Source organism: Apodemus sylvaticus, chromosome 5, assembly GCF_947179515.1.
Source record: "Apodemus sylvaticus chromosome 5, mApoSyl1.1, whole genome shotgun sequence".
Lineage (NCBI taxonomy): Eukaryota > Metazoa > Chordata > Mammalia > Rodentia > Muridae > Apodemus > Apodemus sylvaticus.
In genome coordinates, this window is record NC_067476.1 from 84,707,293 (window position 1) to 84,731,922 (window position 24,630).

The 24,630-nt window shown below is 40.5% G+C and overlaps 1 protein-coding gene across 3 annotated transcripts in view; it reads right to left on the reverse strand.

Annotated features, from left to right (window-relative positions):
- The window catches only part of Cd44 (CD44 molecule (Indian blood group)), an 88,531-nt gene that overhangs the window by 30,394 nt on the left and 33,507 nt on the right, over window positions 1–24,630 (reverse strand). For 2 of the 3 annotated variants that reach the window (XM_052183091.1, XM_052183092.1), the window contains exons 2-5: window positions 22,297–22,462; window positions 18,419–18,555; window positions 12,488–12,556; window positions 10,765–10,986 (exon numbers count right to left, since the gene is read on the reverse strand). In XM_052183091.1, the coding sequence (XP_052039051.1) occupies window positions 10,765–10,986; window positions 12,488–12,556; window positions 18,419–18,555; window positions 22,297–22,462 (594 nt within the window). Of the gene's footprint in view, window positions 1–287; window positions 402–2,733; window positions 2,860–4,222; window positions 4,340–6,447; window positions 6,574–10,764; window positions 10,987–12,487; window positions 12,557–18,418; window positions 18,556–22,296; window positions 22,463–24,630 lie in introns of all 3 variants that reach the window. The other variant, XM_052183093.1, reaches the window with a different exon arrangement.

A 24,630-nucleotide genomic window follows, 5' to 3' on the forward strand; every position in this document is an offset into this window, starting at 1 on the left:
AAATGAACAGGTACAAAATTCTTTCATATTACTTATTATTCCAGAATAGCCACTTTGTCATAGAGAGTACCATAAACCATTCAGATATATTCATTTTTATAACAAAGTGACATAAAATGCCTTATGTCCAGGAAGTATGGTTGATAAATGACTCCTGTGTGGAAAGTTCACTAAGAATTCGTGATGAGACCTTAATTAATTTTCTTATCGCATACAAAGGTTTGACCTTCATAGCATCATAAGCTTTGAGAGAAAGTATCATTAATGATACATGCATAACTTATTACCAGGCATCCTGGTGGTTGTCTGAAGTAGTACGTCTGGGTCTGAATGGGTTGGCTTCCACTGGGTCTGGTCCTGGTTCTGTTCTGTGTGGGCAGAAACCCTTGGAGTAGTTGCAACTGTCATAATGATGATTGAGGCAATTAGGAAAATGTTATTTCTTGAGCCTTCACTGCTTGCTTTGTACATTGGTCTCTTCTGTAGACTACACAGCAGCTCATCTATACTGGGCTGTATAGATGGGTGAGTGGACATGACGGAGAAGGACAGAGCCTTAGCTTCATCCACCATGTTGCTTTGCATCTCAATGTCCTTTGAATTCTATCATAGAATGCCTTTGGGTTTTGAACATGAGATCTTCTGAATATAATAGCAAAGGATGTTGTAGCAGAAGGAAGATAAGCTTTGAAAGCACTAACCCTCCACCAATAATGACCAAAGCAGTGAAGAGGTTTGCCCATTCATGCAAATCACAGGAACCCTCTGCTCCTGAATGTCCAAGCCATTCATTGGTATCATTGGCAGGTGTGCTAACTGTAGATCCTCAAGCTGAAGAAGTTGATAGCTGAGTTATAACAGAGGAATCACAAAATCCAAAGCTTTCCTGTAGATGGTTTTTGGAAGGAATACCTGTTTCATAGAGCCATTTGGCTCAGCTACTTTTTTCTGATCATATACTAAATATCCATGAGAGTCCCATTGGATACAAAGCATGATATAAGCAAGCCATTTACAGCTAACAAAAGACGACCAATATGCATATGCTTATAGAAAAGAGCCAGAAGTAACCATCTACCATCAGCACAGCGTATTGGAAAACAAAGACTTGTCAGTTCACCAATGCCCCAACAACAGCATGCAAAATAGGAAATCTAGAGCAGAAGGTGCAAAAAGATCCATTTTGACAAAATCTGAAACAATATATTTTGTGAAATATATTTGCTATTTGCAAATATATGCTGTTTGCAAGTTCAACCTCCTTAAAATTCTATTTTGATACTCAAATAACACAAAACCATTTCACAAGTTAAGAAAATAATTTATAGTCATTAGCCACATTTCTAATAATCTTGAAAAAGTGGTAGTTAGCCCAAGTCTCCAAAAGAAAAAGTGCATCCTGTTGAATTAAACGGTATATGTGTTACATAGAAAAATGAACTGAAATTGAATACACTCTATAAAGATGGGGGAGGGGAGCATAGGAGCTTTATCTCCCAGAACCCAACCATATAGAATATCTGCAAGGAAGCTACATCCTGAACCTAGAAGACACTTTCATAGTAATGATCAATATGTGGAGTTCCTCTGGATCTTTTCTTAACTTCCTAAGCTCTGCAGAGGAATCCAACCCAAGAAATACACCACTCAAGTCTACATATAGAAAATCGGGTTTGTCTCTAGTATTTGCAGTATCACTGCCACACACTCCAGATGCCTTCAAGCCACAAGCTAACTTACAGATCCTGCCCTCCCTAGGTACTATTCACTTGGGAATGAAGTCCTCCAATTTTAATAGAATAGATAATACTCTTATTGTCTATGGTAGCTGATACAGCATTCCAAAACCCTGTATCCAAAAGTTAGTTGAATCTGCTTTATAATTCTCATCTCTTTCCAACAAAATCTTCACCTAGGACAAGTATACGGAATTTGTCATCTGGCAAGATGGGATGTTCTCCTCTACAATCTCCACCCCAGTGTCCATAGGAAGTTTTATAGAGCTCATAGGTTTGGACATGGTAACACAATGGTGTCACTATTTGCTTTTAGTAGTGTAACTATTTGTCTTTTTAAGGCTGTGGTGGCCTTCCAGTGCCATTCTGTCCAGATTAGTGTCCAGATTAATTTGTTGGAACTTTTTGAGTTTTTTTTTCATTTAATTGGTTTAATTTCATAACCATTTTTTGTTTAATTGAGGTAGTTCTTGAGCTCGGACTTCTTTTTTAAGTCATTCTTGGGCCTCCTAAGCTTTCAATTTGTGTCATGTACAATTTTTAATGACCATCCTCCTATGAGGAGGAAGTCTGAACATCTGCCCTAGCAGTCTGTGAGCCTCTGGTAGGAAAAAGTTCTGGCCTTTCCATCCCTGTGTTCCTATCATCTGGCACAGCAGGGACACAATGAATATTAGCTGTGGTGCTTTAAAAAGCCACCCCCCAGTCACACATGATAATGTAGATATTTCTATAAAGCAAACATTGATGAACAGAACAGGAAGAACACTTTCTGGGTGTCTGAAATTTTATGAACTATTTTTTCCCAACAATATTTTTGATTCCCATTTATGAAATTGTATTTCCTCCTCCGAAAGTCTCATTAGAATGGAATTAAGGTAAAAATTACAGATTCAGTCATTGTTCACATCATCCGCTTCCCAAGAGAGATACTGTAACATTTAGGTCCCTCAACAAGCCTTGCATAAATGGTTCTACTGTAATTGAGTATTCTTACTGGTACTGGAGATAAAATCTTCATCATCATCAATGCCTGATCCAGAAAAACTGGGGTATTTGTCTGTTTCATCTTCGTTTTCCTCATTTGGCTCCCAGCCTGTTGGGTTGGTATTTGACTCCGTACCTGTTGTGGTGACTTACATTAGTAGTTGAGCTGGCTGTCAAGCAACCCATTTCACCAAGGAAGAAAGTCAGGCATGGGAGATATCATGGAGTTCCCAAGATTTTAAGAAGAAAATGAGAGAATAGGTTTGTATATCTGTAAACCCTCATCACTGAAGCTAATATGTGAGCCTTAAAATGACTGGCTATGATCTTTACAACTCAACATTCTCTTCAAGGAGGCTGAAGAACAACCATCAGTAGAGCCAGCCAAAGGAGTTAGAGCAAAGCACAACAAAACACAGGCCCATGCAAATCCCCCTTGCTTTCAGATGTCTTTCTTATTACATTATTAGCATTTGATATTGAAGCTAGGATGTCAGGACAAGAATAAGAAGGTTTCACATGTCCCTATTTGCTGTTCCAAGACACTTAGAGTAACAGTCCGATGTCACATTTCTAAAATCTTATACTTGCATTCAAATTTTTAAATTCGTTCGTTCTCTTTTATTCTTACTTTTTTTTCAGGGTTCAGTGTATGAAGTAAAGTGTTTCATTCACTAGAAGCAAGGGTTTTCATTGTGATATTTCTAAAAAGGCACATGTACTTTCTCTGTCTTTAGCATCAGATCCTGTATCTCTAATATGAATAAAAGCAGGGAGTTCTTAAGATTTTGCCCACTCTCAATAAAATTTACCATAAAGGGGAAAAAGATAAATTAACAGGAATGTTTTTGCCATTTATTAATCATGCAAAATTTTTCAAAAGAATTTGACAGTGGAACAAAATCCAAATATTGAAGATTTCTCCCTTTCAATTATTGAAACCAGCTTTTCAAAAGGAAATGGAAACCTTTGTTCTCTTCTCAACAGTTACTGCAGAAGATTTTTCTTTACTAAAAGGGATTCTTCTAACTTTTTAATGCAATTCAGGCTACCTTATAGGATGACCATTTGGTCTTATTATTATTTGTGTACAACCCAAGACTAATTCAATTGATACAAATCTATAATTTGGTAGCTATGACTATGATATTTTACATTCTTATAAAATAATTTTTGACTTTGGTAATTTGGGGGTATGCCCAGAAACTCTTTTAGAGTTGAAATGTTCTGTTATCACCAAAAACTTGCCCCCACTTCATAGTTTCCTAATTATCTTTGTCCTAGGCTATATAGAGCCCTATAAAATATAGAGAAGAAAATGATGTATTAGTAATATTAAATCAAACATACAGAACACAGAGTTCAAGATCCTTCTTTAACTGACACACCTATTTGTGAGACAGAATGTTGTTTAGATGTTAACCACATCCCATAGGTTAATGAGAATTATTAAAGGTTGTCAAGCAGGCATATGTTATATGGTGTCTATAACTCATTACCAGGCATCTTCGTTGTTGTATGAAGATGTCTCTTGGACTCTGATGGTTGAAAAAACCATGAAAACCAGTTCTGGGCTTCTTGACTCTTGGGTGGTGTTTCAGGGGTGGTCATCAAGGCTGTTGTAACCATGATTGAATTGATTGTTGAAATGTTAATTATCAGTTCCTAAGAAATAGCACCATAAATTTTTTCACTTTCTCCCTAGATAGAAAATCACCTCTTCTTGACATAGTTGAAAGGAAAAAAGGGAAGTAAAAGAAAAGTTCCATTTCTTTCAGGAGCCCAAATTGTAGTTCACAGAATGTCAGAGGTGGAGGAACCTTAACTAACAAGTGGTTCATGCTTTCATCTTAAGATGAAAAAGCTGTACTGGAAGTCCAATTGGCAGAAGAGACATCCCAAAAATTGCATGAGAACTATCTGAAGTTCCAGACTATAAGATAGAACAGGGATTCATTATTTGTCTCCTTTTTCACCAGGCCAAATTAAGACCCATGGTGAGAATTTCAGAAATGAAATGTTCTTCTAAAAACTAGAATTTAAGTATAAGATGATTAGAAAAGTTGGTTGAACTAAATCATTTAAGATCCTCTCCACATCTAACCATTTGTTACTTTAATGGCCAGCTCTTAGGAACTCAAGACCTATGATAGGCTTCACAATTGAATGTGGCCAACCAATATCATTCCCTTGGAGTTCAGAGTATGATATCTCTGCCAAAAGTCCCAGGTATGTGACCTGAAGAGTCCCAAATGCAAGCAAGAATGGGACAGGAAGAGGGACATAGAAGAAGTCTTTCCACCTTTCTCCAAAGAGGACGCATAAACCATAGAGACATGCCCCATAATCATCTTCTTGTCAACACTGTTCTTTACAAGAAAGAGCAGTCCATTTTTAAAAAGGTAGTATAATAAACCAAGAAACTCAGGAATATAGAGAGAGATCCAATAACTCCACCAATACCAAAACAACAGACTAAATTTGAATATGCCCAAAGATTGCCAGTTATGTTGTTATAATGCACATGGGAATATGAAATACTAGGAACCCAAAATACCAGGATAAGTTAAAGTAGAGAAAGCTGAAGCCATCAATAAAATTCCAAATGCAATGATCAATGAGATTCCTTTTACCAGTTATCAAGAAAGCCCAGTAACAATTCAAGAAGAAACACAGCCGCAGAGCCCTTTTCCTTTCCATGGTTTGTCCTATGAAGATGTATTATACAAGTCCACACATACAAACAGCATTTTCTTATTCTGACATTTCTCCCCCAAAGCCACCCACCTCAGCATGGTATTAATCATTGTGATGGAGTAACCATAGTAGAATACCAGCAGGGTTTCCTTAGATTATTACAAGGACATATACATACATACATACATACATATACACATACATCCATTTCCCCATTTCTGAGGAGAGAATGTTTATTTAGAAATATAGCCATATTATCTGTCAATATAGGTTAATGAAGAATTTCCTATTACCTCCCATTATTAGAAACAGTGGTTATCAATCTTCCTATTGCTGCAACCCTTTTTACTACAGTTCCTCATGTTGTGGTGATCCCTAGTCATAAAATTATTTTCATTGTTACTTCACAACTGTAATTTTGCTACTGTTATGAATCATAATGTGAATATCTGTGCTTTCTGGTGGTTTTAGGTGACCCTTATGAAAGGGTCATTCAATTTCCAAATAGGTCTCAACTCACAGGTTGAGAACTGCTGTTATAGACTGATTCCCTTTCCCAGCACCCTAGGGCAAAGCTACCAAGTCAAAATACTTGAGAGCTAATGACCACAAATCCCTAGAGCTTATTTCTAACCCCTAGGCACTGATATAAAGCAACGGGTCATGCCATTTCTTGGTGTTTTCAGAAAAGATTTTCAGTGTCAAAAAGTTTTTTAAAGTCTATGCTTTTAATTCATTAATCATTACTTCTTTCTTTTATTGCTATGATCGTTTGGTCAGTAATGTCTTTTATGAGGTCATCTCTTCAATGACTCTCCTAGACACAGAAAACTAACCTGACTCTGTATGCCGGTTGCCAAAGTGAAAGTAAGGCATTTAGAAGACACTTGGTCCACATGCCTCTGTGGCCACCGAAGACAGCAGACCCTGATGTCAGCAAGGATGCTGTCTACATATGACAGTGAACATCTATCCTCCTTAACACCTCACCCAAGATGGGTGATCATCAAGAAATATGAGAGTTTACCTGTAGTTGCTGTCGTGGTGGGCTCCTGAGTCTGAATTGTGGATTGTGAATTACCAAACCAAGACCATATCCAATTATTTTGTTTCTGAGTTGCTGCATGGCTTTTTGAGTACACAGTTGAGGCAACTAGATTATGAAAATAGTGTTTAGTAAGACTCGCCTGTCCTCTATAAAAATCTATGTGCTCTGTCCTAATAGAATATCTCTACTTATTATAGAATGAGGACTTAAAAAGGGAAGTTGAGGCCAGACCCCTACCATCTAGCAGAATTTCAGGACAGCATCAAGAAGGCAGATTAGGGCATGAATTCAGTGCTTCTCAGCCTTCTACTCAAACCCCCTTAATCATGTCCAGAGCTACCTCAAGCAGCAAAGTAGCTGACGGGGAGAGATTTGTTCTTCTCTTGATGGCATCATTCAGCTACGATTTGGAGGTCTTCCGTGCAGCAGAGCTTACAATTGCTTCCATTAATTTATCTTCAGAGATCCTTTGAAGATGTCTGTATTTTTTCTGTCTGTTCAGCATTGTACCCAGGTAGTCTGTGACAACTGGCATTTCAAGGCACCACCCATACCCATCAACACAACTTAAATGTTATAGTTGGTCAAGAATTTTGTAGAGGGTGTATATCTAAAATGTTGTTGGTAGATAAAATTTTCTCCAGTATCTGTCTATCACGTCCCCATATAGAGATGACAAAAGCAAAGAATTGCTGAGCTCTATTCAAGTTAAAGAAAGGATAATAAGAACATTTTGTAATTAAAAAAATATTCCATTTGACTTTCAAGTTGGACTGGTTTCCAGAATGTTTCCCCCATAGTAACAAAATAGCAAATGGTATTGGGATAATTGTCTGAATCAGATGGGATTTTATAAAAAAGAAAATGTTTTAGACTGAACGCTTCTCTTAAAATCTAGGTTATGGTGTCCACATACTGCAGGTGACACTAGCATACCATGGAGAACCCGCTGGATTCCATGTGAACTCCGGTTTAGAAATGGAGCATCACCCATAACAAATGCCAAAGAGCACTTTAGTGAGAGCAGCGAGAGAAGGTTGTTACAATGCTCCCAGGAAGGCACCCACAAAAGGCTACAGACTGCCTCCCGTGGAAAATCGCACTGACCCCCACCTGGAAATACCCCAGAAAAAAATGAGCTATCAAAGATGGATATACAGAAGACAAAATGAGCATTATGTCACCTCCCTAAGTGGAGCTGTATGAGAGGAGACAGTGAAAGAAGCGTCAGCCTAGGCATGAGTTTTCAATTTGCCCCACCCGAGTAAGGTCATGCAAGATGAAAAACAAATTATTCATTTGACACCCAGAAGACAGGAAGTAGAGCTTTCCAAGGCAGGAGCCTATTTCCTAAATTAGTTTAGGCTTCTTGATTCCAGAGAATTCCAGATGACCAATAAGAAGGAACTGATGACACACCTCCAGGCAGACTCTTCCAAAAATAACATTTATACTAAGCAGCCAGTGGGACAACCCAAGTCTCTGGAGCCTGTTGTTCTTGCTAGCTTTCCCTGTCGCCACCCACTGAGTCCCCTTAAGGAAGGAATGAGCTGGTTAAGCCAGGCACAGCTTCCTCCACGTTCTCAGCCAGCCCAGCTCCTGACCTCTGCTCCCCTGAATGCTAATCTGCATTCACTCCCTCTCACTGTCTCAAGCCTCCACCCAACAGTGATAAGCAAGCTCCTGGGAAGCTCCTTGTTGGACTTAAAAGGTAGCATTTTATTCAGAGGCTCAGATAGAAAAACTATAGTGCTACATGCTACATTCAAGTAAACATAAGCTGATAGGCAAACTGGCCTCTCCTCCACACCCATTACAAAGAACTAAGCCACATGCTCTGTTAAAAAAAAAAAAAAGGAAAGCAAAGCTCCTTTTCCCTTGAATCCTGAGCTGTGTTTCGTTAAGCTTCAGGCATTCCTTTCCTTTGATTTCTGGGCTGGGAAGCTGTATCCATGAAGGAAGATTCACCTCTGACCCTCATAACTACAGCAGTGTCTGGAGCAGAGAAGACACACGATGTGGAGTGAATGGATGAAAACTTCACTGACCATAGTTCCTTTTGATATTCACTCTAACCATAGAGGAAATGACCTGGGAGGGCATGGGAGGCTTGAACAGATGCACCTTGTGTATGGATGGGGTCTGTGTACCTGTTCATGTGTGGAGGCCATAGGCTGACATAAAGACATTTTCCTGGATTGGTCTCCACCTTATTTTTTGAGCGATGATCTCTCACTGCACCTGAATTTGGCTAGACTGGCTAGGCAGCAAGCCACAGAGTACCTCCTGTCTCTGTCTCCCTTGTTATTAGAACTGCAGATGCACGCTGCCATGCTCAACCTGGGACTCTGAGTATGAGAATGCATCTGGTACAAAGTAAGCATCTTAAAATGGATTCACTGACCAGCCAGCTTGGATGGGGAAGGAGCAGTGCTTAGGGACCGGCTAAGGATGCTAATATAATTGGCCAGTCACCTCTCTTCAAGCACAAGTGAAACTCCTACCCCACACAGGTTGGGACTCCAGCTGCATTCAATCTCCACATGACAGATTTCGTCCCAGCGTGTTCTTTTGGGGTGGGAAATAGGACTTTAGGTTAGACCTGTTCTGCTCCCTTATCAGACCACTAATCACTGTATTTGCTAACATCTGTCAAAACTGCACACCCCAATGAGAAGCACATCAGACCATAGCTGCATCAAAAGGACAGGGAACCTAAGCAGATGCACATAGCTAGCAACATCACCTGCCTGCTCTGCAGAAGCCTCTGTGGAGAGGTATTTCCTAGGACACTATAGACAAGGTGACAAATCCTGGGAGGGCTTGAGTAACTTTGCCTTGTGTAGACGGATGGAATCTGTGTACTTGTGCATGTGCGGAAGCTGGGGTTTGACATAAAGATGTTATTCTGATTGCTGTCCACCTTAGCTTTTGTGATAGAAACCCTCACTGAAGCTGGAGCTCACTGATTTGACGGGGCTGGCTAGCCAGCAGCTCTAGATCTTCCCCTGTCTCTGTTGAATATTAGGATGGCCGATGCGCACTGTCGTGCTCAACTTTTTAAGTAGATGCTGGGGATCTAAAAAACTCAGGTCCTTGTGTGCTTATCTGGCAAGCACTTTACCCATTGAGCTATCTCTGAACCCCCAGAATCTGATGGGGGATTTTTAAATATTTTTTTGGAAAGGCTTTAAAGAATTTTCTGGGAATGACTGGAATCCAGCACCTGTTCATATCACCCCTTCTCCTCACTCAGCAACCTGATAACAGAAATCTAAAGCGCTGTTAAGTGGGTTCAGCTTACATCAGAGTGCTATAGAGGCCTCATGGCTTCTGGATGACAAGGGAATTAGAAAAGGACCTATCTTGAATATTCTCAAGCCAGTACATTCCTGTCAACCCGTGAAAAAGCCAGAGTTCCACCCCTCTGAGTTTCAGCCAGGAAATGAGAAAATCCACACCATACTAGGACACCCAGTGAAGGCTTAGCTTCCCTTTTTGGGTCTGAATAATCCTCCCCCAAAGGAGCCCGGCCTTCTAAAATCTCGTTCTAAAACAAACCATATAGAAAGCACAGAGAGAGAACTGGAGGAGATAAAAGCTCTGAGCACCTCCTTACAGAGTTCAGCTGCACAACCTACAATCACTCAATACTACATGGACAGCCTCCCCTGCTATTACCCACAGATACCCAAAGAGCGTTAGGGTCTTCCCTCGTGGACCACAACCCAGAACTCTGCAGCTGACAGAAGGCAATCAGAAAATCCCTCACTTTTGGTTCCTTGGTTTGAAAATTAGGGTTAAGAATATGGACATTACAGAATCTTTTGTGTGAATGGATCTTTTAAGGTGTTGTTATAATAGGACACAGCAGATTGGAACGTACACTCTACAGCTCTGATGTTAAGCGAACAGTTTTCTCTACAGTGGAAAATGACAAGAATGAAACAAGCAACACTACAAATTATTTCTCTAACAGGTCTGAGGCATTAAGTCCTTAGGAGCAAGAGAAAAGTGGCACCTTCCTAAGGAAACCTTTCCAATATGGCGTTCCTTATCCCAAGGTAAGAGGTTCAAACGTGAAAATGGAGGAGATGTGAAGGGGAGTCGAAGCCATTTGTACCATGACCAGGACCATGGACAGGAACAGGAGCTGAACTCCCTAAATGATCTCTCCCACAGCTAGATGCCTAGGGATGGCAGAAAACAGACTCTGGAGTGTGCGTTACTCAGGAAGGCCATTGGAATTCTGTCAAAGAACTGCTAGAGGAAAACCCAGGATTTCCTTCTCCTTACTGGTGGCCAAGGTGCTCCTGATAAAGAAGGTGTCATCCTGGTCTCCAGTAGGCTCTGCAGTGGGAAAGGAGGTGTGGAAGATGTGGCCTTCTGAGGTGCTCTTCTCGATGGCGGAGCCGCTACTGACATCATCATCTATAGTATTTGAGGCATCGATGTCTTCTTGGTGTGTTCTATACTCGCCCTTCTTGCTGTAGCGGGTACCATCACGGTTGACAATAGCTGAAGGAGATACAGATGTGCCTTTAGAACTTCATAGTCAATGTATCTCAAGTATATGAAAGATAATGGATTGTCCTATAACATGACATTAAAGCTGCTTTCTTTTGCTTAAAAAAAAATCTGTCTAGTGATCACCTAGAGTGTGTGAGATGTTGAGATGTGGTCATCCCCCTCGCCCACTTCCTCTGGAAATGAGAAGAAAGTTAAAGGACTGAGGAGTCCCCACATTTGAATCTGACCTTTGCCTAGCTTTAAGCAAGGTAGCCTGTGAGCTTCAGTTTTTTTCCTTAGTAAAGGAATGGTCCAGCCTTCTGGATGGGGTTGTCAAGAGCTGCACATGACTTGTTATTAGTGCGCAATATAGTAGTCAAAGTAAGAGGAGACTCAATGAGTGACGTGTCTCCCATCCTACATAGTCCCTTCTGAAATATGGGTACATTTTGTTACTATTAATTCCATTTAAACCCAAGAAAGATTTAAAATAGTAGTCATATAGCTGCCACAAAAAGCATATATTTGCAATCCATTAGAAAGATTCTTTTGAAAAGGTAACTTTTGTCAGTTTAATCAAATTCCCTATTTCTGGCTAGAAAACTGGTCTGTCTAAATATTTACAAAGCTTCAACCATCTTCAGGGGAACTCAACCTTAAAATTAACAAACATAGATATGGATATATACATATATATATGTATATATCTATATCTATATATCCATATATATATGATATATATATATATGATATATACATATATATATATATCAGAATCTTTGGTTTAATAAGCAAGTGACCAGAATGAACTAGAAGAGAAAAAGTAAAAATGAAATCAATTAATTATCCATCCTTAAAATATATTTTCTGCCTTGATCCTCAGCTATTTGCTACACACAGCTACTCATGTGTGTACTTTGCAGGAAATTGTTTTTGCTGAATTGCATATGTGGTACCAAGGATTTCTTTGTTTCACCTAATTAGCTTGCTTAAATGAAACTCTCAGTTGGAAAAAATGTACATCAGTTACAGGACCAGGAAATTTCCAAGTGGAAGTCTCCACCTCTTGGACTACTCTACTCTCTGTTAAACAGAACACAGCTCAGACACGTGGTCTTCTATAAGTTGAAGATATTATTTACTTTTTCTTACACTTTAAATTTATGTTTAAGGTTGCACTCAATTTATGACAAGTGATGTTGGTTGTCCATTGGCAGTCTTGTTTGAAATACAAATGTATTTTAAGTAGGAGAGAGTCAACCACAAGAAAAAAAATCAAGTAAACTATAATGCTGTGTAATACACAGATGGGTTTGCAAAATGTGGAAGTGGATTTCAAATGACTGAGGTTTTAGGAATGGGACAAAGGGTAAATCAGGGAACAGTTTCAAGGCTGCTCTTCCCTTAGGGATATAACTTGATAGCCTATGCAAATATTAATAATAAAAAACATGTCAGACGCCTTTCCCAAGAACAAGACAAATCACCAGAAATGAGAAGGGATACGTACTTATGGTAACTGGTCCTTCAAAGGAATTGGGTAGGTCTGTGACTGATGTACAGTCTTCTTCAAGAGGAGCTGTGAGGAAGGAAAACAAAGGTATGAAATAAAAATACATAATTAAAAAAAACTTCACAGTTAATGTGTCCTATTAGATTAATGTTTTAATTTAATCTAATTTTTCCTAAATAACTTTCTTTCCTGAAATTTGGTAAATACAAAAGGGATACTACTTTGTAATGTGCTTTTACAATCTTATTTAACTTCAAAAGTTTCAATAAACTTACTATTGCTACCCCAGCCACTTCATTAATTAAGAAAGGCACGGGCTTTAGGTCAGGCAGGTTGACACTTGTAATCCTAGAGCTGGGACAAACACACTGGGCTATCCCAGGATAGTGGGAGGCAGGCATTTTGTGTCTGTACTGTAACAAGTCTGATGTTTCATGTTTAAGTAGAAATAATATAGATATAGGCCCTTTCTCTAATTAAGTATTCCATTAGAGAGGATTCTGAGACTCTTTTCAATTAAAAAAGAAATGTGCAACCATCGTGAAAAAATTAAAACAAGGGCATATATAGTCTATCATGAAAAATAATTTATAATCCCAGATATCAATTGGGGTGATGAGAAACTGTGGTAGCACACACAATCAACATGAACATTGAAAGACTCTGAGGACTAAAACATGACCAATGGACTTACCTGATAATCAAAATATTTAACAAGTAACAAATCCCCAGTCTTTTACTAAAAGATTAATGGCTTCATTAGTTTGGCTAATATTTATGAGTGCCTCCTCCATATGCAGAGCTTCTCAGTGTCCGGCTAGGGCTGGCCACCTTTGACGTGGGCACTCGTGCTATCTTAGCATATATCAATTGTCTCCTTTTCTCCTGTCTTCTATTTATCTTCTACCCCAGTCCCTTCTCTATGATTCCATGCTATGATTTGGGCTATCTGGTCACCCACAGGTGTTTCCAGTAGCCTTCTGGCCAGTACTGCCTGATACCCTCAGAAGCAAGGACCTATGCCCTAACTTTCATGTTATTTCCTAAATTCTAAGAGTAGACAATGTTGACTTAACTACCACTCCAGTCATGCCCCAATGCTCAGTGCCCACCAGTGACTACAGAGCTCTCAATCCCCAGAGAGCTATAAAATGGTGCTGCTTTAATACGAAGATTGGTTCCATTTGTGTACTACAGGGATCCCCACTTCCCTATTATGAAACACAGGCTGTTCTTACTCTTATAATCACTCTTCCTCAGCCTCTTGAGGGCTGGGGTTACAAGAGTGTTGCCATCAGACTCAGCTGCATAACAGCTTTTATAGTGTACATTTCCACTAAAATGTTAAATGAAACTTTGTTAGGTTAGTTTCTTCTAGCGTTGCTTTCTGACAAAGATGAAAGAAGGAAGAGATTAATTGGTGGGTGGATACATACAGACATGTGTGGAGGTTTGGAGGACCAGAGGTAACTGGCAGACAACAGTCACAAGGAAGGCAGGTCACAAGCATTTTTAAGTTCTCTGCCATAAACTGTTGCACACTCAGAACACAGGTAGAAACAAGCAATTGGACACATAAGTAATGGTTGCTTATTAATAACTAGAAGTCAAATAGAAAGAGACAGGTTTTTTTTTTTATCCAATCAGTTCTTTGAAAACAAAAGATGTAACAACTGTAGACATTCAATAGTAGAAGCACATGTTTTAGGAAAAGCACTCTTGCAAAAGTTGCTATGAGAAAAGCCATTAATAGAACCTTTAAATGAACAAGGTGCCACTGGCGAGGCCAGGATTCCATCCCTTCCAGATGCCTCTTACCAGTGCATAGCAGCTTTGCATTTCTTCTTCATGTGCAGAAATGCAAATTCTTAAAATTCTCTTGCCCATGTTTTGTTATGGCAATTCATATGATTCTCATATCCCCACCTCCTGCTTGCCAACCCGCCACAAAGATGTGTGGGCTCTACAAAATGAGTACTAAGTTCATCTGCTTGGGCAAAATATTGTGAGAGAAACAGAGACTCAGCATATATTTGTCAAATGAGAGAAGAGAGGGAAGGTCTCAGTTCTCCAGGAAAGCACATCTAACACGGTAACTCCTAAAATGGTCCACAAATATCAACAGAGGCCTGTGGATACGCCTGGGAAGTGATGCTCTGAGTAGTGATTGGAGGATACGGGCTTATCCACTCTTTCTATAGACCTCTCAATATATGCAGACCAAGCCATAGAAGAAAAAGGACAGCCAAAAGATTAACCTGATCCTATCCCTGATTCTAAGGAATTCACAAGGTCTTAAGAGAGTAATATTTCCTCTGACTCTTTCTTCCTTAAAATATTCTTCAAATCCCTGTATTAAAGAGTAAGGACAATGTAATTTACTGGAGAGATTTGGGAGGTATTATTCTCTTTGTCTCAGGGATGAGCCAATCTGGGAGATGTTTCTAGTATCCGAATGTGGAGCATCCCCAGAAATGAGCTTGTGAAGTTTCTGGGAACAAAGTTGCAATGGATGGGGCATGTCAACAACACTGAGGCTGGTCTGTCAGTGATGAGAGTGTTCACACAGAGCCTTTTCGTGCTCCATTTCACCTAAAATGTCATACACTAGTTAAATCTGGCCTAGATGCCAAGATTCATGGTGACCCAAATATGTAGTTACCGTATTCGTCCAAGCCGGTGTCTACTCATCTGACCTCATTAGATGGAGCGTCAGTCTCTTAAGCAAGGCAAGGCTGTGAGTATCCCTGAGCACAGGGGCTCATTGAATAAATACTAAACTGGGCTCCCTGAGGCTGTATTCTCAGGACCATTGGCTCCACTGGCTCCAAAGGGCTATGATAATAACTATTCAGCTTAGGTGCTAAGCTCCAAGTGCCAGATAGAAAGGCACTCCAGAGTTGATAGCTTGTCCCATAAATACATTTTCTGACAATTCAGAAATAAATGAGTGAATGTACAAGTCACAAATGTAAAATCTGCTCCTTAATTCTACTGTAAGAAGAGAATGAGACATCTCACTGAAAGCAAGCTTTAAATCATGACCATGAATGCATCAGTCATCTGTGTTCCTTCACCAGAAGTCACCAGGCTCATTCATGCCAGGTCTTGGATGCTGAGAGATGAAGCAGGAAAAAAATCATAATGCGTTTCTTCAAGCTGCCTTAGTTTTCATTCGGAAGTCATAGAAATATGAGCAGGATTTTAAGCTTGTAGAAGTTATCCGCTACGGTTATGTGTTGCTGCTCCCTCTCCCTGTTGCATGTTTATGGGTTTCCCTTTCCCTGAGATCTCATAGTTGCAGTCCTTGGGCTAGGTCGACTCTAAGACTCTTTTCAAGACATTCTTGGCAGGGAGCTGGACACTGCCGGGATCTTCAGCTCACTTCATGCTCTAGCATCCAGGATATGCAATATGCTTATCCCTAGCCATATTTATTCCAGTCTCTCATTTCTGTATTACTACTACTACTACTACTACTACTACTACTACTACTACTACTACTGCTACTATTATAGCTTCAAGAAGATTGTTAAATCCTTTAAGACAAGAAACATAGTTTCTGGGTCTTTCTTACCCTCAAAATAGTTAGCCCGAAATAGCGGGAGGATACTACTATAATAGTATAATATACAATAAATATTGTCTTTGAACTTAAAAGGAAATTATAAAAGCTTATCAACATCAAGTCCATGTGGAAATAGAAAAAAAAAGGAAAATGCTATTTTTTTTTTTAATGTTACTACTTTTAACAGTCATTTGGGTTTGAAGCAGATCTCTAATCTTCTGGTTTTCAACTGAACTAACACCACCTCTCTAAGGAGAAGAGCATTCATCAACACCATGGACTCCTGTGCTAGGGATGGCCCCAAGTGCACAGGCAGCAGGAAGGGTAGGAAGAAGAGCTGCAGTAGCTGTTCGCCTGGATCACTTCAACTCTTGACCATAAAACAGTATGTGCTTTTGCCTGTTTCAATTACATTTCTCAGAACCTTAACTCAAAGTGACATCAACTTGTAAAACACCCGAGACTGTGTGGGAACACAGCCGTGTGATTTATTGCAAACATTCACTGGACAAGATTCAGCAGGAGAAGCAAAGCCAGAACCCAGAGACTGAGCAGCAGGAAGGATTACATCAAGATGAGTCTTTGCCACCTGTCCAACCCTTTCTTTCCTGACCCCGTGCACCAAGATGGAAGAAGTTAAACCCAGGTTGCTCTTTGTGTACTGCCTGTTTATCCATTTGGGCTTTGGGTCATGTTACTGAATATGGACAGTGTCCTGTAGAGTTTCAGGTGGATGTTCCCCATTTTGATAAAATTCCATGTGGTTTTTGTTCATATGATAGGGATGGGTAAACTTTCCATATTTCCCCTTGTTTTGTGTTTGTGTCTCTCCATGCCCCATACATACTCGAAGTGATTCACTGGGCTCATATGTTATATTTCAACTACTAGACTTCAATGCACACACCCTCTTCCCTAAAACTCTAGATTTCCCCCTCTGAATTTCCACTCTGATCCTCAGGGCTTGTGAAATGATGGGTGGGTGGCACTGACACAGCCTAAAGACACTGATATAATCTCTCCAAGTGCCCTTGATGTCCCATGTTACCTTAAAAGCCCACACTTTATATCCTACTACCATATTACACTATCTATGTTTCAAGGAGATAAAGTCTTAAGCCACTTTCCAATCCATTTAACTTCCATTTAACTTTCCAATCCATTTCCACTTCCTTCCATGTTTAAGGAAAAATTTCAGTCTTAGGAAATGTGACAAGTTCATCTCAAAACTTTTCCATTCCAGCCACATAGTTTCAACCCTTTGGAGAAATAGAAGATACACTTTGCGTACTAAGACTTTTGATTGTTGGCATTTAAAATTTTGACATTTATGGTTTTAATTATTTTCAGATGACTGAAAATTTACAGTTCATAGAATTCTGTGACTGTGCGTGTGTGTTGGCTTGAATTAGACTTGTAGGCACATCTTCTAAGCTCATGGTTGGAAAGGTTTGGTAGGCAAAGGAGGGAGCCCAGCACGTCTATCTTCCCTTAGCTTTCTTATTCCTAGTGATCTCAACTGCTGGGTAAGAGGCCTTCAGGAAGGTCAAGAGTCAGCATATCCTTCTTGCCATTTCCCTAACTCCATTTATAAGAATGCTCTTAGCCATTTGGCTTGTACCCTCAAATGATCAATAGATTAGTCCTTTAGAAAATGCTTTGAGCTGGCCAGTGGTAGTGCATACCTTTAATCCCAGCACTTGGGAGGCAGAGGCAGGTGGAGTTCTGAGTTCAAAGCTAGCCTGGTCTACAGAGTGAGTTCCAGGACAGCCAGGGCTACAAAGAAAAACCCTGTCTCGAAAAAACCAAAAAAAAAGAAAAGAAAAGAAAAAAGAAAATGCTTTGATCTTCCAACACAATGAAGGCTCTAGCTACCCTTCCCCATACCTCTCAAAGTTGACTGCTTGAAACCCTGTCCTCGGACCACCATGTTGAACTTTCACCATGTTGAATTCCCTGGTATTCATTGGATAGAATTAAGATGTTCTTGATGCTGGCTTTACACGTCCTTCCCATCTGCCATTAGCTTTCTCCTTTACTTTGACTATGGCTCTCCTAAATAGCTCCTCACATGTACCCTCCCTGTTCACCTCTCAGATGAAAAGCATCCTTAAAGCTTGTGCCTTCCTATGCACTCTCCATCGTCATGTAAAATAATTGATATTTAATTGTTTATCATCTGCTCTGTACACCTGGCACATCAGTATCACCAACACAGGTATCTAGCTCTTCTTTCTACTGTAGAAACCTTCAGGACTCATTCTGAGGAAGAGCTCAGGAAGCTCTGCCCATGCTTCAACAGAACCGCTATCAGCCAATGCTCCCGCAGGCAACCCCAAAACCATACACTTAGAACCAACCTGAGGCATTGAAGCAATAGGTGTCATAGTGGGAGGTGTTGGATGTGAGGAGGATATACACTCCTGTGTGGTTGGCTGCACAGATAGCGTTGGGGTGGATCCTCGGGATTACCACATTTCCCTCTATGAACCCATACCTGCCAGGGAAAAACAAGAAACAATAGATGTGAATGGCTGGGATGTCATTTCATAATATCCCATCAAATGACATTTAATACGGCACAACACTTGACTGGGAATGTTAGTGGTTCCAACAACTGAATTATGTAAAATCCAGTAACAACAGCAGGGGAGAGTGAGAGAGATGAAGACAGACAGAGGCAAAGTGATTTTATTTAAAGGCTGGAGATTTTTTTTGTTTTTAGATAAATTTTTTTAAAAGGTCCATGAATAGAAAACAAGAGTTCCATATACAAAGTAAGGTTGGCAATGTTCTTAAAGGCATCAGGAAGCCTGAGTTACAGAAGAAAAGAAGTCACACTGGAAGACTTGACACCAAATTAGCTTTATAATTTTCAAAAATGACATAAAATGGCCCAATCTCCTTTTTTTCTTTTTCTTTCCAATCACCTCTGGGTGATTGGAAAATGGGTGGAGAGAAGAAGGTTTATGGGACCTATGGGGAGGGGGGAACTGGGAAAGGGGAAATCATTTGGAATGTAAACAAAGAATATAGAAAATAAAAATATATAATTAAAAAAAATGGCCCAATCTCTCAAGATAACAAGAGAATTGGCTTTCCATTCAGTCTAAGACTCCAGGGCTGCCTTATTTTCCATCCTCCTCTTCTTTCCTGCCCTCACCTTCTCCCTCAAGACTCTCATCTTTTGCCCCACCATCGCCAGCATGAAGCCTTGCTCCTGCACTGAGCACGTCACATGTCTGGCTTTGTGACCATGGAGATGATTTGCTATCACTGAGCTGAGAGCAGCAGTCATTATGGAAATAGATGGCAGTGGCTCACTTAATGCAGTTCTCAAGGAACACACTATCCACTTCCACACACATCTAGGCGCTTCTGGGAGTCAGTTAGGTCTGGTGGCCTTTTCAGACACAATGCACATCACCACCACCCTCAGAAGCACCCTAGTGGCCATATAAATATAAAATGTCTCAAGACACAAATGTGGACTGACAAAATGTTACTTCAAAGGAAAAAGGTGTGTGACAGCAAGAGAACAAAGAGGGAGATGCTAAATCAGCAGGGTTTGAGACCGTCCGGCACAAGCTCAAAAGCACCATCCTTTCCTTCTTTTACCCTCTGCTGCAGGGGCAACAGAACAGACCACTGCACCCTGCAAGACCTGTGGCAGTGAGCGTGACTTGGAAGCTCCTAAGCTCAAAGTCTCTCATTATGTGGGTGTTGCAATGGAAGCTGAATGACTAATTCCCACTCCAAACTGACAGACTGGTTTCCCCAAAGTCTCTTTAGCTCGGTGGTGGGAGGGCACACAATTAAACGTTAATAAGTTCTCATGGTCTTGAGAGTTGCCACTAATCAGGGTGGGGCAGACAAGACAAAAGTCGCTGCTGAGGCTTTGGCCGAGCCTGTGAGACGATCCCTTCTGCCTTTTGGCAGATATCTGATTCCTTAGCCACCTAAGGGAAATTATGAAAGTGAGTTTTGAAACACTAATACCAGTTATGGGTGCGATGACAGATTTCTGCAGCAGAGGTTTTTTCTTATTATTTTCTAAATAATACTCAACAGTGAAACTACTCTTTACCCTGCCTTTCCACATCATGTTGACAAATAATATATGTATGTGCATGTATACATATACACACACATGCATGCGTATATATGTGTATGTGTGTGTATGTGTGTGTGTGACATTCTAGAATTGATTATATTCTCCTGGTAGGTTATTATGATTTTTCACCAGATTATTCTACCTGACACTTATATGAGCATGTACTATACATGAGTTGGGGACACTAAAATTTCTATATGTGTACATGGCCTGAGTTACTGACTGTCAACAGGAGGACAGACGTATATAACAAGTCCTTGCATTCTCTCCCTTTATCCTCTGTCCCTTGGGAGGGCCTGGTCATTATGCTCAGACTGATCACAAACACACTGTGTCTCCTCTAAGCACAGGCAGTGTGACCCATGACAAGCTGTGGGGCTCAGTCGATTCCTCTACAAAATGTCTTAGAAATAAACAGGGCAGTTTAAGAATTAAAGTAAAGGATGCCTTTGGGATTCTCCCAGAAGCTTAATACTCTGTATTTTTTCTTCTGGCTCTCAACAGGTAAAACAAAACAAAGCAAAACAAACAAACTAAGGGGGAAAAACTCTATTTCACAAGTATGTCTTAACTGCATTTCACAACCATAGACCAGCTTCCTAAAAACACTTTCTTAGCACAGTGACCTAGTCAGACCTCATTTTAAAACATAGCCTTAGGAGTAGGTTTTGCTAACTGGCCATCCTTCATGAAACTAATGAGTCCGGTCCTATAGCTGCAGAGCCATCACTCCTTCTTTAACATCCCTCAGACGTAGCTCTGGACAGTTACAGATAGATGCCTAGCTAGTGCTACTCAAGAGAACACTCTTAAACAATGAAGATAGTCTCTACGTAATCCATGCCGTTTGATACGGCAGCCACCGGGCAATTGAAACTCAGCTAGTGCCATCAAAGAACTCATTTTCATATAACCTAATTTTAATTAACCTAAATATAACTCACCACACGTGGCTCATGGTTACCATGAGGTAGAGCAAGAGTCTCAGTTACCACTCAAGAGGTAGGTGCCTGAGTCTGTAACTAAGGGAGGGGAGAGATGCTGTCAGCTTCCGTTTAATAGCTTCCATGAAGAGGGCTGCACTAGACTTTCTGAAAGCATTGTTTGCATGTGTGTGGGCACACATGTGGGCACGGAAGCAGGAAAGGAACTACACTGCCTAAGCTGTAGGCTTGGGTGGGGATTCAGAGTACTTATGAAGACTATCTAGTTCTTCTAGTGAAAGTAAACTAAACTAATTACTCAACTGAGGTTGTCACTAAGCCCCTCATCTTGTACACCACTGACCACAAAAAAGTATACACACACACACACACACACACACACAGTAGAGGCAGGAAACACAAAATATGTATATGTATAAATGTATATAACATTTCATATATATTACTTTATATATTAATGTGTATATATAGTCTATATAAAATGTGCATAATATATAGTATTATATTTAATATATTTATATATAATAATAAATAATATAAATTATACATATAAAATATTCTCTGCCTCTAGCAATTATACTAGAACAAAATGATTTGAGGAAGGTCCTCTGGGGCCCTGTATACCTTGTAAAAGACCTCTCAAGGCATCTGATAATAACTTTAATGTAATATATCTTTAAAGCTTCCATATCTTATTTGTCAAACCATAGCAACATAGAAAGAAGCTCAACATAAAAGCTCAGGGAGAAGTGGGTGGGGAAGAGAGATAGAGAGAGGTTTGAAGAACGTGCTTTGTGTCAAGTCTGCACAGCCAAGACTCTGCCAGCTACCTATTTATTTTAAACACTGTTATTTGGCTTGCGTTTTCTTGTGGTTCCGACAGTGATACTGAATGCCTCTTCAAAGCCAGGAGAGTGCTACAGGAGCACATTAGGCAAGAGGGTTGCAACTGATATGACCCTAATGGCTTCCTCTGGCCTCCCTCCCTATGATTCACAAAGGTGTCTTTAGCCGACTTTAAATTCCAGTTGTCATACCGGTTTCAGTTTGACTTGGCCAAATTAATAGGTAGGGCTGCCTTTTTAGGCAAGAACTCATTCAACTGTCAGGGAGGAACCTTCCAGCCATAAGCCCCGCCCCGTCCAGTGGGCTTGTCCCAGTGAAGGTACTGCTCTCTTACCTGCAGGTTTCAAACCCCTTGTTCAGGGCCACCTCCATCTGGGCCATGGTGGGCAAGGTGCTATTGAAAGCCTGGCAGAGGTCAGCTGCCTCAGTCCGGGAAATACTGTAGCGGCCATTTTTCTCCACATGGAATACACCTGCATAACGGCAGGTTACATTCAAATCTGTGGGAGGAAACGGAAATGTTAGAGTCGTTTACATAAATAGTTTGCATGAAACTAGATCAATGGTAAGAAGTGCTTGTAAGTGAATTAAAAAGGCCAAATGGGGCATTGGGAGAAACCAAGCAACAGGCTAGGTTGATGACCCAGCCAAAGAAGTGCTCGCCTGAGGAGCAGGAGAACCTGAATTTAATCCCTCAAAATCCACCTATAAAGAGCTGGGTATAGTGGTCAGCATTTGTAATTAGGCTTGGATTGATAGGTGGATCCCATGAGTTTGCTGCCCAACCAGCTCAGCCTTCTTGTGCATTACAGCCCAATAAGAGGCCTTGTGTCTAAAAACAAGGTCGATGACACCTGAGGAATGAAAGCCAATGTTTTTCTCTTGCCTCAACATACTTATGTGAACAAGCACACAAATGTGAACCTACACACGCATGCACACACATCCACATACATGCTTATACATGAAAACCAAGTAACCGCACATGTTATCTCACACTTGAAATCCCACATTTGGGAGGCTGAGGCAGGAGGATCACCTAAATTCAAGACCAGACTGGGCTACATGGTGAGTTGGGGTCACGTACAATGTAAAAGCTTATCTTAGAAATAACAAAAATCCAAATAAGCCATCACTACTGACACGGCCTTCAAAATTCACTTTGGCTTTCCAAACATACATCAAACTTAAATCTAAGATGTGACATTATAAAGGACACTCAGATCTGAGGTATGGTACCATAAAAGACCCCATCCTTAGTCTCTTCATCGATAAAGACCATTTTAGGCACATTCTTCAAATTAATATAAATTCATAGGAAACAGACAAAATAAAATCTAGGGGAGTAATAAAGGAACACAGCCAACTACTAAGGAAACCACACACACACACACACACACACTCACGCATACACACAGCTGTATTTGGGATCCTGTTTTCCACTTGTTCTTGTATTCTGAGCACGTTTCCACAATCAACTGGTGTTTCTCCTTACCTTATCACTTCTAACACTATATATTCAGCTGCACCCAGAATAAACTTCCTTCTGGTCAAGAACAATGTGATCTGGCTATGGTCTCTCTCCCTCTCTAGCCTGGGAGTTGCTGGCTCTGCTCCAGTTCCAGTTTTCCCCTATGCCATCAGCTACTCTGAACTCCTCAGGCCTGAGAACCCAGCCCTGCTTTCTCTTCTATATGGAATGCTCTGTCCTTGTAGTGGCAGTGATGGTTTAATTATATTCTCAATTGTCACTCCGCGGCATTTTCTGTCAGCAGTGACTGAGGTATCTGACTCTGGGTCTAGAGACAGAAAGAAGTGGCTATAACCCAGACTCTGGACCCTCCAAAGCTCAACATTTACCAACAAGAGAACAAAAGCTAAAGAAAGGAGTTGCCAAAGGAAGTAACCCTTTCTATCTAGAGCCACATGCTCTGCCTGGACCCTACTCTGTTCTACAGTTCATTTCTGAGTGGACTGTAGAGGGAGAAGAGGATTTTTCCCCCTAAATTGTTCCTCGATGTCCTGCATTCTTGAGGTTCTGTCATCTATACTCTAAAAAATAAGTTTTGCATATATATTTAAATATCAAGAAACAGAAGCTGGGGAAAAATAAAGCAACTTGCACAAGTCCCCAGCTCTTAGAAGGCTGAGGCGGGAACTCCTCCGGGTGTGTTTAATCCCCTTACACGGGGGAGTGGGGGTCTGAACCAGCTTCCCATGTACGGAGAAGGTCCTTCAGGTTTAGAACAGGGAGAGGCACACCCAACCAACTGTTTCATGATGACAAAAGTGGGCCCACTAATATGAAACTGTGCAGGTGACAGCTGCTTTCTTCTAGAGCAGGAAGCAGGTTCTGAATAGTGTCCGACAGATGTGAAACCAAGAAAGAAGGCGCCCTTAAGAAGGCATAAGCCATGTACCATAAAAACAAACAAACAAACAAACAAACAAAACAAAAACCAAAAATAGCCCATGAAACACTGGAAGCAGACGAATAAAGAAAGGAGGCTTTGTGCAGTCAATTCCTTATCTTTGGGGCCCAGTGTGCTCTGCGCAGGCTCTCGTGCAATTCTTGGCTGGTGAAGCAATGAGCACACAGAGGAAGGAAATGCACAAGGTCCCTTTGAAATGCTATTTATTTTTACTGACATTTGCAGCTTAGCTCTCA